Source organism: Squalius cephalus (genome assembly GCF_949319135.1).
Source record: "Squalius cephalus genome assembly, chromosome: 3".
Classification (NCBI taxonomy): Eukaryota; Metazoa; Chordata; class Actinopteri; order Cypriniformes; family Leuciscidae; genus Squalius; species Squalius cephalus.
The window spans coordinates 16704201-16719343 of record NC_137124.1 but is presented as its reverse complement, the minus strand read 5'-3'; the positions used below and the strand labels follow the sequence as shown (position 1 = coordinate 16719343).

Here is a 15143-nt window from a genome sequence, read left to right as displayed (position 1 = left end):
AATTTCATCTATAAAACAGTGATGTCATCATGCAGCTCAGTTCAGTTCTCATCCAACAGTGTCAGTGCAGTCATATCAATTATGCTGTTAAATATAAACTGTAAGAATAGCCTATTACGCATAAGAGAATGAGTAATCATAACTTTGAATAATGCAATGGACTATTTTACTGTATATCCGCAAGCTCACAGCCATTTATTATTAGACCAATATTCCTTGAGACGTATCTTCCACCAGAGGGCGCTTGAGGCCTCAGAAAATGTAATGTAAAAGAAAATATCGGCAAGGCATTTAAAAGTCTAGATTTTTTTCTGTTACATTTGCACTAAAATGTATAGTTATTTATTCCGCTGATTACAACTTCTAATACTTGGCAAACAAATGAAAATCTGGCCAATCAATCTTTATAAAATTACATATAAGAAGAATATAGGCTACAGTAATCACAATGATCTGTGATTGGCCCGTCCTGACCAGCGCTGTAAAAAGTTGCAGATACCATATAACAACCGATAACAACCTAATCTCCAAGCTAGCAGCCTAGCACATAGATAGACAGTAAGAGCTAGCACCGTTTATCACCGCCATTTGTTGGACACAAACACGCAATCTACTAGTTGATCATTCATTTCTACGGTAATGACGTAGGAGGGAGGCGTTAACCATTATCACTCTTGCAAAAGTGCCAACGGAACAATAGACCTTCTCAGCGCGCAGGTAAGTTAAAGCTTTATTTATGGTTATTAAGCTATACTTTTATTAATCACAATTTATCAAGTTCTAAAGGTTTAAAATAACTTAATTTGATTCGCTCTTGGCTTAGCTCAACCACGCGGTGTTGTGCAGTTATCTCGTTAACTTTAAGCAGGATAACTTGCTGGTTTCTGAAATAAGTCACAGAAACATCTTCTCACCTCACAATCTTGGCAAGGAATGTAATCGTTTTATTAATGTTAAAGGAAAACTGTTTTGTGTACCTCTGTCTTTTACCCTACATGATGACCTTTAGTCCACTGTCCTACTAAGAGCTGTAAGTAATAATTACCAATTATTATGCATACTCTCTTTCTGTCTGTCTGTCTGTCTGTCTGTCTGTCTCAAGGCAATGTTGAAGGCTGTAACCAGGTGCCTTTGGTCAAATTCTGTTGCTGGCAGAAGAATGCTGTCCCATCATATATCACCAAATTTGTCAGGAAAAGTTGCTATAGTAACTGCATCCACAGATGGGTATGATGCTTGATTTCCAATCTTAGACTTAGCCCACTGTTCTTTAGTTTCAGACCCTCAAAATAAAAGAGCTTTCATAGAAACAAAAGAAAAAAAGGTCCCTCTGGTAATAACTGCTACAACTGCTAGTAAAACTTACTAATATAAATAATGTAAACATATATTTGTCAAAACATACATAACATACTGACAGACCCTTGCACTGACCGTTCCTCTCAGGATTGGGCTCGCAGCCGCAGAGGCCTTGGGTCAGAGGGGAGCGCATGTGGTTGTGAGCAGTCGACGTCAAACCAACGTTGACAAGGCGGTTTTACTCCTGCGCAGCAAAAATATACAAGTAATAGGTACAACATGCAATGTGGGGAAGGCAGAAGACAGAGAGAAGCTCATTAACATGGTGAGGAGGGTTTTTTTTTTTGTCAAATATATTTAGGGAATTATGTGCTGAAAGGAGTAAACCTCCAAAAAAGTTTAAAAAGATTTGCAAATGTATAATATACTTTGGCAACAAATGTTAAAGTCACCATGAAATCCAAATTTACTTTTTTTTTAAATGGAATATTGCATTTATAATAAATTATTCATCCTTGCACATCATTATTATTTTTCTTTAATTCATGTGCCCTCGTAATCTTTAATCAAAGTAACTTCCCCACCCTCTTGCAGCGACATCTCTTCTCTGATGATGCGTTTACTGGCGTGATGGCGGGACAACCTGTCACTCACATGACATCACTGCAGTAACAAACCACAATGATCCAACAATCCAATCAATTCCCAATGTACAAAATCAAGTCCCACCCTACAATTTGTTTCTTGTTCGAGAAGCAGTTTCACTTGCATATGTCACAATAGAGAAGAAAAGACTATCGCAACTTCCGTTTCATGGCGACTTTAAATGTTGCTGTTTACTTCGTTTATTGCAGACAGTCGAGCAGTGTGGCGGTGTGGACATACTGGTGTCTAATGCAGCAGTGAACCCATTTTTTGGGAACATATTAGAATCCACCGAAGAAGTCTGGGACAAAGTAAGACAAAGTTATGAAACTTTAATAAAAGAAATTAAACACAAAAAAAAAAAAAAAAACAGTAGTGTCCATAGTAGTGTACATATTTTATTAATATAATATATAACGTATTATAATATCTAAATTTTACTGACATTTGCTTTATATCTGCAGATACTTGGAGTGAATGTGAAGGCTTCTTTCCTTCTCATAAAACAAGTCGTGCCTCACATGGAGAAAAGAGGGTGAGAGAGACAAGTAAAAATAGGGGGGAAAGAGGAAGAAACAGAAGTATTACAAAATAAACTGTGAATACGCTTTTATTTTTAGAGGTGGATCAGTTGTCATTGTCTCTTCAGTCGCAGGATACCAGCCAATGCAAGTATGAAGACCTATAAGTTTAATGTAAAGTTTAATCATGCAACAGCCATGTCAATTCACTGATATTAACACTGTTGTTTGTAGACTTTTATCATCTGCTACTTGTTTTGCACTAGTTGAGAGTTCCCCTTTATGTCATTCTTCAACTCTTAGGGTCTGGGCCCCTATAGTGTGAGTAAGACCGCCCTGCTTGGATTAACCCGAGCGCTTGCTCCTGATCTCGCCCAGAGTAACATCCGGGTCAACTGTGTCGCCCCTGGTATCATCAAGACACGTTTCAGCTCTGCTGTAAGTATTTCCTACACTTCTTTTTTGATTGCTTTCACTTTCAGAACTTTGGAGAGACTCATCTTTTTGTCTAATTATAATTTGCCAGAGGAGACATCAGTTATAGTCTTTACAACGTTCAGCTGTATAACCCTTTGCTTCTGTTCTTCTGTAGCTGTGGGAAAATGAGGGTGTGCTGGAAGAGTTCTTGAAACAGACGAGCATAAAAAGGTCCGTGCATTTGCTGTCAAGGCAATTAAATAGTTTTAAACCTAACAGTGGAAGTGGAGCTTGAATAATCATACCTAGGGTCACAGGAAACGTTTACTTAGACTTCAATGGTTAAGATTTGCATTACCGCATGAGTAGGAGAATTAACTGAATGGTGACACCAGAATTATGCGATAAAAATATTACATATTAGTATAGGGATAGTTCACCCAAAAATTTAAATTAGCCCTTGAAATACTCTCCCTCAAGCCATCCTAGGTGTATATAGCCGCGTTTCCATTGCCCTTCAAATTGCGCAAATTGAAATTGCGAATTGAAAATACGCTCAATGGAAACACGTAAATTTCGCAAAAACTCCCATTTATCGCAAAAAAGTTTTTACGCTCGCATGAGGTGGTTTTTCAGGCAATTCGAAAAAGAAATATTTCGCAAAACTGCAATGGAAACAGTTTTTGCGCATTTACAGGTCAGCTGACTTAGAAGGCGCGGTGTGTTTGGACAGAATACGAGACGGAGTTCTTTATTGAATTCATAAAAGACGGAAGAATGACAGAAATACTGGATTCTAAACCAAGAAATGCCACAATCAAGACCTCGGAACAGAAATGAGTGAGAAAAACCCAAAAACACTTCATATGTGCCGCTCACAGACACAGTATAATATGGAGCTATTCTTGTGCCAATAAAAATGAACGTAGCTTTTCAAGAAACTAATGAAAATATAAATTGAAACTAAATAAATTATCTCTAAAACTGAAAAAGAATAAATCGCAGGCAAATTTTTTGACTTCGTTTTTAATACACTGCATGTTTTGCTAACTATTTCTCATATTTCAATCGCTGATCTGAACTTACAAATGCGCTTCCAGAGTTTTCATTTACGCTTCTGAAGTTTTCGTTTACGCTCCCAGAGTTTTCGTTCGCCGTTCTGACACATTTCTCTCGTGGGGGCGGGGCTAGTAGCAGTGTGTTCTCATTGGTTACTGAGCTTTTGATTGATAGCTTCGTGACCTGGAAGTGAAGACGTCAGTGGTGTGTTTATGTGTGGATGTGAGCGTCTGTAATCGCAGCTTTCTATTTCATTTTAGTGATAAGTTATGTTTGTTTTTTAATTTTATCTGTATTTACCTGCTGCTACTACTTAGTTGGCAGAAGCTTTTTAGGAGCACATCAAGAGATCTATTCAGTCTATTCAGGTGTAATTGCACATTAAAGTACTGTCTGTATATAATACTTAAAATATTGTAGTGTCCAATGTTTTCGGAGAATATTTGTTTATTCCTGATGATTATTTTGCATGTTAGGCTCTGATTAGGTTCAGCTGTTACAATTTAAATAGAATATTAGCAAACGTGTGTGATATATTCAGCCGTCAAGAAAGTCAAACTTCAACCAGGTAATCAAGGTTGGCATTTGGCAACCATGGCCATCACACTACTCATTGTTAGCATGATATACGTTTACACCATCAAAATTAATGATCACTTAAATAAGAGGAATTTAAACTAAATGAAAATTACAGTCGTGGCCTGCTGTCAGATACAGACCTCAAAGGGCATTTCATTACATATGTCACACAAAGAATGTTCTTATTGCCATTTTTTTTTAATTGGTAATTATATTTAGTTATTTCATTTAATTAACATTTTCATTTAATTTAAATATATTTTAACAATCATCAACCGTTTCAATCGTGACATATACAACCAGTTAAATTAATGTAATTGAAAATATGAATTCAAATAAATTTACATTCTTTATTGTCACTAAAGCATATACACAAGTATCAGAGTGAAGGTCTTGGATGCAATTATGTTGTGACAGGAAAGACCAGAATCAACAAAACATTAACTGCATAATATACATGTAATGCACAGTATTCTCATGATATACATTACTGTACAAAATGCACAATTACAAATACAGAATACATTTTAAAAATTCATATACATTTTAAATGTTGCAAATGCAATGATTCTTTGAGCAGTTCCTGTTGCAGTACAAGTAACAAAGCAGTGACTGGATTCAAGCAGTACAAGGATAGTCCACCCAAAACATGAGCATTCTCTCATCATTTACTCACCTTCATGCCATCCCAGATGTATATGACTTTCTTCTTCACATAAACATAGACAAAGAGTTTTAAGGAAATAATCCATCTCTGTGAGTCCATAACACAAGTGGATTGTAACCCATGTACGTAAGATTTTTAATAGTTAAAACAGTTTACATTATTATTATTTTATCTAGCCTATTGTTTGACTTCAGAAGGCATTGACTCATCCACTGAGGTCACATGGATTACCGTCACGCTCACTGTGTGTGGTTTTTAAAGCGTCTTTAGGACTCGCAGAGATGGATTACTTTCCTTACAATCTTAATTCGTGTTTATCTGTAGAAAGAAAGTAAAATGCATCTGGGACAGCTTGAGGGTGAGTAAAATAAGAGAGAATTGTATTTTTGGGTGAACTATGCCCTCAACATTCATATGCTATTGGTATGCTAATCCAAGATCAGCATAGTTTAATAAGAATAAAGTGAAACCTCTTGTGTACTTGTGAACTGTGTTTGTTTTAATCTAGAGGAAATTTAAATATTTGCTAGTTTATATTAAAATAAATCAGGTGTTTGAATATCAAGATCCCAGTCATTCAAAGGTGATGTGTCTGAACAAAGTAAGATTATTGTCTGATAGGGACAGTGGATCTCTGGTACTATCACTCCATCCTCTGTGTCAGCATCAGAATTTTGTTTATGGAAAAGTTGCTCCACTCCCTGGAAAATGAGAGAGGAAATGTATTATAATCTAACAATACAAACTGCTTTGAACTCCCCATATAGTAACAAGTTGCAGACTTAAAATATTTATTATATATATATTTAAGGGATTTTACAGTACTAAATATTTACCTCGGAGTCAAGCAGCATTTATCATCTGTAATACTGTTGTGTAACCAGTAGATGGCTGTATTGCCCTATATATAAACATATGGATGCGTATTCCCTAGTTGCTGGATGTTTTCAGTCATAATTACTTGCACGTATTAAGTTTTTAATGTGGACATATATTTATTATTAAAAGACTATTAAAGATTTAACATTTGTCAAAGAAATGTTAATTTGAAGTGCACTTTTTTTCATTATTATTAGTCAAATATGGACACAGAAAAAGCAATTTGTTACTCATACTAGATAGCCTACATATAATAGCTTTATCAGCCATCTTTATCACACAAAAGTAATCAGAATAAATATTGCAACCAGGGCGATACTTCAAAATAATTGAGTGTTTACATATTACGAACAGAGACGTGTTCTGTGGTCAAGTCGTGTCTCTCCTCTTTCAAAAACTTTGCATCGCAAATTAATCAGCAATTGAGAAATTCAGGTTTAAATAGCTTTATTGGCATGGCAAAAAAGGCTTTACATTGCCAAAGTTGAATCAGGCAGTGATTGACAGCACTCTGGTCCTATGGCATCAGTCATTGACTGATACAGTACAGATAGGCTACTGATCAGTACTCTAGCTCAATGTTGTTTGGGGTGGCTGGGGGGAAATATGATCTAATCGAAGCAAATATGATCTAATCGAAGACTGTAACCGAATGTAGATAAACAAGTCATGTAATGATTGGGCTAACAGTTAAATCAAGACAACACAGCTCAGCTGTATAATGTTATGGGCTCTCACTGAGGTCTAAAATGCCTCTCCACCTGAAAAAAGCCAGTACTGTATTATAAATAGCATTAGTATAGTATTAAAAAAAAACAAAAATCAGACTTACCACGAGTAGGCTAACGTTAACGTTATCCAGTATCCTCCTGATATAGCGACGATGACTAATGATAAAAATCATTCGTCTGTACTATTCCTTCTATAAGAGATCATCTCATAGTGTAGCAGCAAATAAATACAGATATAAACTTAATATCACTAAAATGAAATAGAAAGCTGCGATTACAGACGCTCACATCCACACATAAACACACCACTGACGTCTTCACTTCCAGGTCACGAAGCTATCAATCAAAAGTTCAGTAACCAATGAGAACACACTGCTACTAGCCCCGCCCCCATGAGAGAAATGTGTCAGAACGGCGAACGAAAACTCTGGGAGCGTAAACGAAAACTTCAGAAGAGTAAGTGAAAACTCTGGAAGCGCATTTGTAAGTTCAGATCAGCGATTGAAATATGAGAAATAGTTAGCAAAACATGCAGTGTATTAAAAACGAAGTCAAAAAATTTGCCTGCGATTTATTCTTTTTCAGTTTTAGAGATAATTTATTTAGTTTCAATTTATATTTTCATTAGTTTCTTGAAAAGCTACGTTCATTTTTATTGGCACAAGAATAGCTCCATAGTATAAGCTCTTTCCTTGCCATCAATGCTTGGATAACACGCCTACGTTTCCTTCCATTAATAATAATAATGTCTAGTGCGGTACGTGGCTGTGATATAAACTTACCAACGTCCGTTGCCATGATTTTTGGAATGACTTATCGCGAGAGGAAAAAATGACGTTTTAGTCGCATAACATCGGTTAATGGAAACGCCGTCATTTCGCAATAGTTTTTTTATCGATATTTAGAAAAAAAAAATCGCAAAAGTTTTGCGCGAATCTTTAATGGAAACGCGGCTATGTCATTCTTCTTTCAGATGAGTACAATCAGAGTTTTATTAAAAAAATGTCCTGGCTCTATTTTTCTTACACAAAGGCATCGCTTCACTTCAGAAGGCCTTTATTAACGCTCCTGGAGCCGTGCGGAGCACTTTTATGATGGATAGATGCACTTTTATGGACTTCAAAACAGAAACAGCCATTCACTGCCATTATAAAGCTTGGAAGAGCTAAGACATTTTTTAATATAACTCAGATTGTATTTGTCTGAATCTGAAAGAAGAATGTCATATACACTTAGGATGGCTTGAGGGCGAGTAAATCATGAGCTAATTTTCATTTTTGGGTGAACTATTCCCTTTAATATTCTGCACCACTCTTGTCTCTTTAAAGGGATAGTTCACCCAAAAATGAAAATTCTGCTGAACACAAAAGAAGATATTTAGAAAAATGTCTGTAACCAAACAGTTGATGGACCCCATTGACTTCCATAGTATTTTTTTTTTTTCCTACTATGGAAGTCAATGGGGTCCATCAACTGTTTGGTTACAGACATTTTTCAAAATATCTTCTTTTGTGTTCAGCAGAAAAAAGAAATTCTTACAGGTTTGAAACAACTTGAGGGTGAGTAAATGATGACAGAATTTTCATTTTTGGCTGAACTATCCCTTTAATAGGTAAAGTCTATGATTACCTATAAGACTTGTAGACTTGCAGCAGTTGTCCAAAAAATTGCTTCCTTTTCATAAGCTTTTATACGTCTCTTACGTTCTGGTTCAGGTAACCTGATTATGCCTTTATCTCTTAGACTCGGGGAGCCAGAGGATATAGGTGGCGTGATTGCGTTCCTGTGCTCAGACGAAGCCTCGTACATCACCGGAGAGACCATCACTGTAACTGGAGGCATGAACTGCAGACTGTAAGAGGACTGGCATAGAGGCAGTAAAACAGTTATGTATTTGCACATAAGAGGGAAACCTACTAATTCAGTGACACACTTGTAACAGTTGATGAAGGAATGCAATATACATTTAAAAAATTGTAATAAAATGATTTTTGCTAATTTTTTCCATTTATTTAGTCATTTTAATGTATTACTTGGGATTCGCACATCTTTCAATCAGTGAATTTGCATGACTTTTCCAGTCACTGGGAATCACTGATATTAAATGGCTTTTTTTTTTTTTTAAGATAAAAAAATTACACTAAATATTAGCCTAATAAACAATTTTTGCTTGGCATAGACAGAACTAAGGATTTTTTCTGATATTTCCAAGTTTTCTATGACAGTGAGCACCCTGTTTAGAATGGTCAATTTCTTTCAAAGAGTGTAAAACAGATCTAAGTACTAAACAAAATTCTTTATTTTAATATATTCATAACATCATCATCCTACATGATACCAACAGATACATACATTAAAAATAAAATAAGTTTATAATTATAAATGTGCACACTTCCTTAAAAAAAAAAAGCAGGTATGCTTCCTTGGTTACAAACATACAACACAGTAATGACTTCTGTCTCTTGATAAAATATAAGATTTGTATGATCTGTAACAACAACAAAAACTGCAGCATCTAAGTCTTTAAGCAAGAATGATGTCCCCATGCAACTGCATCAGTGTCTGCTTCCAGGAGACAAAGGGGGACAAAACACAGGATTCCAGAACTCCCGGAGAGTGGGCACATATGTACCATTCTTTGTTTTGAAATACTGCTGATTGAATACCTGACAGGAAATTTACAGGAAAAAAGGCGAGAAGTCACAAAAAACATAAATCAGATTGAAACAACCACAGTTCACACACAAATTACACCAAGCCCTAGACCCAAAGGTTTTGGAAATAAGTCTTCTTAAAAGGCCTTTTTGGTTGATGATAATTTACATAATGTTCAGGAATTTTCTGCAAATGACATTCAAACCGAACCGACTATATTTTGAACACTATATAGGGCCACATACACACTGCAAAGTTTTGAGGATGAAAACCACTTTTACATCATGTTGTGGTGTCTGTGAACTTGCCATAGTCCCCAATGTCCCAGAAAACGTAATATTGGCTGGCAACTGTTTAAAAACCATTGTCATGTGTTGTATGCACATAAAGTTGCAACTTAGAAACATCTCTCAGTATTGTTTCGCAGGGCTGGTGGGAGCAACTAAGGAGTAGAGACGGATTTAAGAGAGACACATACTTCCTTCTCTGTGATTTGCTAACACCACTCCTGGAGAAGAGACACACATTGCAGACTCGCTTTCAGAGTCTAAAAGAGAGTGAAGTCACAGCATTAACTAATTGCTCAGTATGGTCTTGTACAACACTACATGGATTTAATTGTGATAATCAAACTCTTCTTGTGTACAGAACACAAAAAAAGAACTCAGAACAGTGACGACTGTATTTAACTGCAGTGTGTACGTGGCCACAGGAACCATAAGTACTGTAAAACTCTATTGAGAAGCTCTGGACATTGAATTAAATAACTGAACCTTCAACTCTACTCACTGTTTCTACATAACATAAAACGTAATTGGTGGTTTGAGTCACGTAGGTGGAGTTACAAACCTTTCTCTTCACATTGCCTGTTATGTCATCATCAGAATCATCTATAATGTCATCTGATGACTTCACTGAGGGAGATGGTGTTTCTACAACAGACGGAAAAAACAAAAGTTAGACCTCTGGCATACAAAAACCTAAATGAAACACATGAAATTAATCAAATTTGTAGTCACCTGGAATACGGATTGGAAGACGCACAAGTGGAACACACGGAGAGTATGCAGAAGCTCTTAAAAAACAAGCAATTTAGACAAGAATGAATCAGACACAACATAAATAATTAACTACAATAAATAATTAAATTATAATTTTAATAAATAAATTCTTACAACTTTTTGACTGATAAAGTCAGGTGTTTTTCAGGCGTTGAACTCGACTCAATAAATTTCCTTTTCCGCAGCTCAGAGACACTGTTTCCCCCTCCGTCTTTTAAAGTAACCTGGCTTGGAGACCTTTTCATTTCCTGCTCATCAGACGGATGATTCAGGCGGACAGGAAGATTGGCATTGCTGATGTTTAATCTGGGAAGGACAACTCTTAGTTGACGCGTCACGCAGGAAATGCGGAGTGCTTCTTCCTGTGACTCAATGGTCTTTGAGTTTCTATTTGCGGAATATTTCCTGGCAACATCAACTCTTTCTTCATTTCCATTCTTGACTTCAGTCTTTTTGGGTCTGTTTGCACTCACATTACTCCCCTCCATATCTTCTTTGCTGCCCTGTTCCTCCTCCTCTTCTACTTCACTGCCAGATGACTGACTGATCACTGTGACCAACATATTCCCGACAAAACAGTCCTCTTCTGGATCCTTTTCCAAAATCTGTTTTTTAGAACATGTTCTTAGTTGGCTCCTGGTATTTCTGGGTATCTCTGAAGTTGATTCGACTTCTTGTCCTAAACTGGATGCTTCTTTCTCATTGTTTTTTGGGAGATCGTCATTGGAAATGGACCCAATCACAGGTGTGACCTGTAACTGGGCTTCATTTGCCGTTCTGCGGGTAACTCTGGCTGTTGGCGGGGCCAGATTTGAGACTCTGTTGGATGTGGGAGTGGATTCGGATTGCACAGTCTGAAGCACTCTACCCGAAAGAGGGAGGGAAAGAGAAGTCAGGATCAAGTCACCAGTGGATGACAGAAGAGATGCTGAAACAAAGAAAAAGAAATTACAATAAAGATATTGGGAGGCAAAAAAAGTAGACAGAGTACATGTATATTTAATCTTGTACTTCTTGATATGCAATTACTTTATTATTTCAGCTCCCAGACATACTTGAGCCGAGGTGTCCGAGGCATCTTTCATGCTGCAGCAGAGTCCTGATGAGCTGGGGCTGCGAGGCAGAGCGCGCACACTCCTCCAGAACAGCAGGGGCGCCACTGAGCCACGAGACTGTCTGAAACAGACCGCACAGTGAGCAGAAACAAAATACTGGCCATGACCCAAATGGCACCATCAGCACTTGCAGTCAGCGTTTGACCAAGCTTAAGGGACCAAGTCAGCAAGTGCGAACTTGAATATTTCAATCAGTCAATTCACTTCTTTACTTTTTAATTATTATAAGCAAATACAGTGTAAAGGACCATACTTACAACTCACACTTGAATATCTTTTTTATTAAACATCAACTAAGTAATACATAAAGCATTACAAAATTTAACAACAACAAAAAAAACAACTCACATATAACATTTGTGATAACATCTTTAAGTAGTGCAAGAAAGTATTTCCTCCTTTCCAAATATTTTAGACATTTTTATAATTCCTCTCTGAAACAACATTAAAGGCATTAAACAACATCAAGAAAAATCGAGAAAAGATTTTTTTTCTTTATTATATGCCATGATGTTAGCAGTAGCACTAAAGGTTATTTCCATGGCATGAACAGAGAAGTTTATACAGTAACAAACAATTAACTCTTACAGCACTGTAAGAAAGAAAAAAAAATCAGATTTTCTAAAAATGAAAAATAAGGATACTGTCCTGAACTATATGATGAATTATACCTGAGCAAGATCTGGAACAGGTAATAGCTTGTCCACTCGGATTATAAACTCCCACATTAGCTTCTCTAGACTGGCTACATAGTTTCCTCCATAGTGAAGATGGAATTCCTCCTGGAGTCAAAGACAAAATGTCAGCGTGCATAGATCAGAGGAAGCATTAACTCAAGATTTTCAGGCATCTACAAAATTTTAAAAACATTGATGGATTATTTACAACTACCTTCTGTCATTAACAGAACAAAATTTAACCTTATGCTTTTTTGGATATTAACTTTTATGTAGTGTGTAATAGCGGTTTGTGAATGTAAAAGCAAAGTTTTAAAGATCAAAGTGCATGATAAATGGAGTCTCCCAAAAGAAACTGATTCTTGAACTAATTCAATTCTTGATCGAACCTGTTTTAGACATTGTGAGAAAAGAGGTGATGCTGTAATGTATAATATGACAAAATAAAAATGTTTTTTGACCTTGGATGCATGTAAAACTGTTGTAGGAGACCTCCAAAACAAAATTAGGAGCCTTTAAAATAGCATAATTGGGGTACTTTAAAGCACCCTCGTAAAAATATATCCGGTGGGATATGTGAGTGAGGTTTTGAGGAGCTTTTTTTTTTTTTTTTTTGCTTTACCTTGAAGAATTGTTTTCTGGCTGCTGCGTTCTTTAGGAGAGAGTGCACCAGGGTTTTGAAGTTGTCCTTAGCTTCCTCCACCTTTTGATCCTTCCTCTGAGGATAAAAGAATGTACATCACTTGCTGATGCATCGAACCATTGTGAAACAACATGCAAGAACAATCATTTAAACTTCTAAAGAAGCTAGATGAGACAAACAAGCAAGGAAAAAGACAGCACCAATGTCTGGGCCAAACTCACCCTTCCACTGGGAATGGAGGAAGCTTCCAGCTTGCACAGCTCCTCGAGAACATGCTGAGCATCAGGAGTGTCGGATCGACGAAGCTCCTCTAAGATCATCTCCAGATTAACAAGGTAAGAATCAAAGATATGTCCTTATTATTTGCAAACAAAAAAAATTGTAGAAAACAAGCTTTAAATATAGGACCAAAAGCTACTTCCCCAAACCACACTTAGCTTAAACAGTAATAGACAATGTACAATGCATGTGTGTACATGACTGAGATGATATTATATAAAAAAGGATCAGCTGTTGGTTTACTTTTTTTTGTTTTGTATCAAATGTAACAGTACTTTTTAGTAATCTTACCAGTGCCCGCAAACCCATTGTCAGCCTGGCCCAATGTCGGTATTGGAGCAACCCAGGTACAGTCTCACAGAGTGTTGTTACGATCTCCTCCAGTTTACCATAATACACTACATCCCTCTTCAGCATCACCTTCCACATGGCTGCGGACATTAGCCGCAGTGGTGGAGCTAAAAGCTGCAGAGCTGACAGGGGTAGAGGTGTATCTGTTGAAAAAAGACCTGAAACAATTATAACAAGCAAACCGCACTGAATCTCAGTGTTATTATTCATTACCATTAAGTTATATATAGCTTAGTTTTATATATATATATATATATATATATATATATATATATATATATATATATGTGTGTGTGTGTGTGTGTGTGTGTGTGTGTGTGTGTGTTCAATTTTTCCAATTCACACCTGTCTATATAATGTGTATATAGCCTTTATAAATATTATATAGATATGAGCTAAAATGACATTAAAATAAAATTTGTTTTTAAATACGGTAACAAAATAATCTTAAAAAGTACAGCATGTCAATGCTTAAAATGTAAACTACCAACACAGACATTTTATGATTAAATTACAGCTATGACATGCTCATCTAACGTTATATATTTTGACACATTAGCTGGAACTAAATGTGAATAGGAAATATCTTGCATCTAATGACAGCAAATGCACGAAAATTAAACATAAAATCCGATTACTCTTCTTTTATTAGTATACTATTACGAGCTACAATGCAGACCCACCTTCATCCATCGAGTTGATCGCTGTTTCGTTGTCCTATCCGTCCTGAAAACAAACAACTCGGATGTTTTGCAAATCGCTAACGTTAATTTGATTTATAATTTTTTTTTTTTAAATCCTTTATATACGTTAGCATAAACAGTCATCTACAATACTCAGAGAGTAAAGGACAATTGGACAACACTGTGTGATAACGATAAGGCTTTTTTTTCGGTAACGGTAAGGCTATATTTACAGACAATACATGATTCATACGGAAATAACGCAGGTCGCAGCAAGAATCCACTTTACGCGCCAAAGTGACGAAATACTGTTTCCGGTGTGAAGTATGCCAAGATGAGAGCTGTTAAACAGAAAAAAACATAGCTGAACATAGTAACGTTAGTCACAAATGTTTGTAGGCAGCCTTTTTTTATTGGAATGGTATTACAATTCTTTACAATATGCAATACTTTATTTTAATTTTAATCAAAGTTATGCCCATGTTTCTTTGCTTTTTTTCCAGTAAGACGTGTAGTTCCGTCTGTTGTTTTGGCTATCAAAATAAAAGTCTTCCCAGTTCAAGTATTGTGAATTAAAATAGATGCTCCCACCACAATGTTAGCAGCACTAGGTTTGTTCACTGACTTTAATTAAATGCATTAACATCCACAGAATAACTACAAATAGATATTCGCTATAAAAAACAATTTGGTCATGTAAAAACCTCAGGTTTCAAAAGATCAGATTTTAAAGGGGTGGTATAATGCCCTTTTCATAAGATGTAAAATGAGTCTTTGATGTCCCCAGAGTGTGTATATGAAGTTTTAGCTCAAAATACTCCACAGATATTTTTTATATAGCATGCTAAAATTGTCACTTTTTGAGGGTGAGCAAAAACACAC

The 15143-nt window shown here is 36.2% G+C and overlaps 2 protein-coding genes across 3 annotated transcripts; one reads left to right on the top strand and one right to left on the bottom strand.

Moving 5' to 3' along the window:
• The first annotated feature begins 493 nt into the window (after nt 1-493).
• dhrs4 (dehydrogenase/reductase (SDR family) member 4) lies at nt 494-8980 on the top strand. The gene is made up of 9 exons (XM_079865323.1): nt 494-717; nt 1103-1227; nt 1447-1624; nt 2154-2255; nt 2409-2479; nt 2565-2616; nt 2769-2903; nt 3058-3113; nt 8541-8980. Exons 2-9 carry the CDS (start codon nt 1106-1108, stop codon nt 8653-8655), a joined length of 831 nt encoding a protein of 276 aa, XP_079721449.1. The 5' UTR covers nt 494-717; nt 1103-1105; the 3' UTR covers nt 8656-8980.
• A 93-nt stretch (nt 8981-9073) lies between these two features.
• Nucleotides 9074-14582, bottom strand: tinf2 (TERF1 (TRF1)-interacting nuclear factor 2). Of its 2 annotated transcripts, none has more exons than XM_079865321.1 (10): nt 14262-14582; nt 13519-13721; nt 13170-13268; nt 12928-13023; nt 12300-12410; nt 11569-11689; nt 10628-11441; nt 10472-10527; nt 10302-10384; nt 9074-9463 (listed from the first exon to the last, which is right to left on the bottom strand). In XM_079865321.1, exons 1-10 carry the CDS (start codon nt 14269-14271, stop codon nt 9353-9355), a joined length of 1704 nt encoding a protein of 567 aa, XP_079721447.1. In that variant the 5' UTR covers nt 14272-14582; the 3' UTR covers nt 9074-9352. The 2 variants fall into 2 exon arrangements, with proteins under 2 accessions (XP_079721447.1, XP_079721448.1); XM_079865322.1 differs by having other exon boundaries at nt 9076-9999.
• Between the last annotated feature and the right edge of the window lie 561 nt (nt 14583-15143).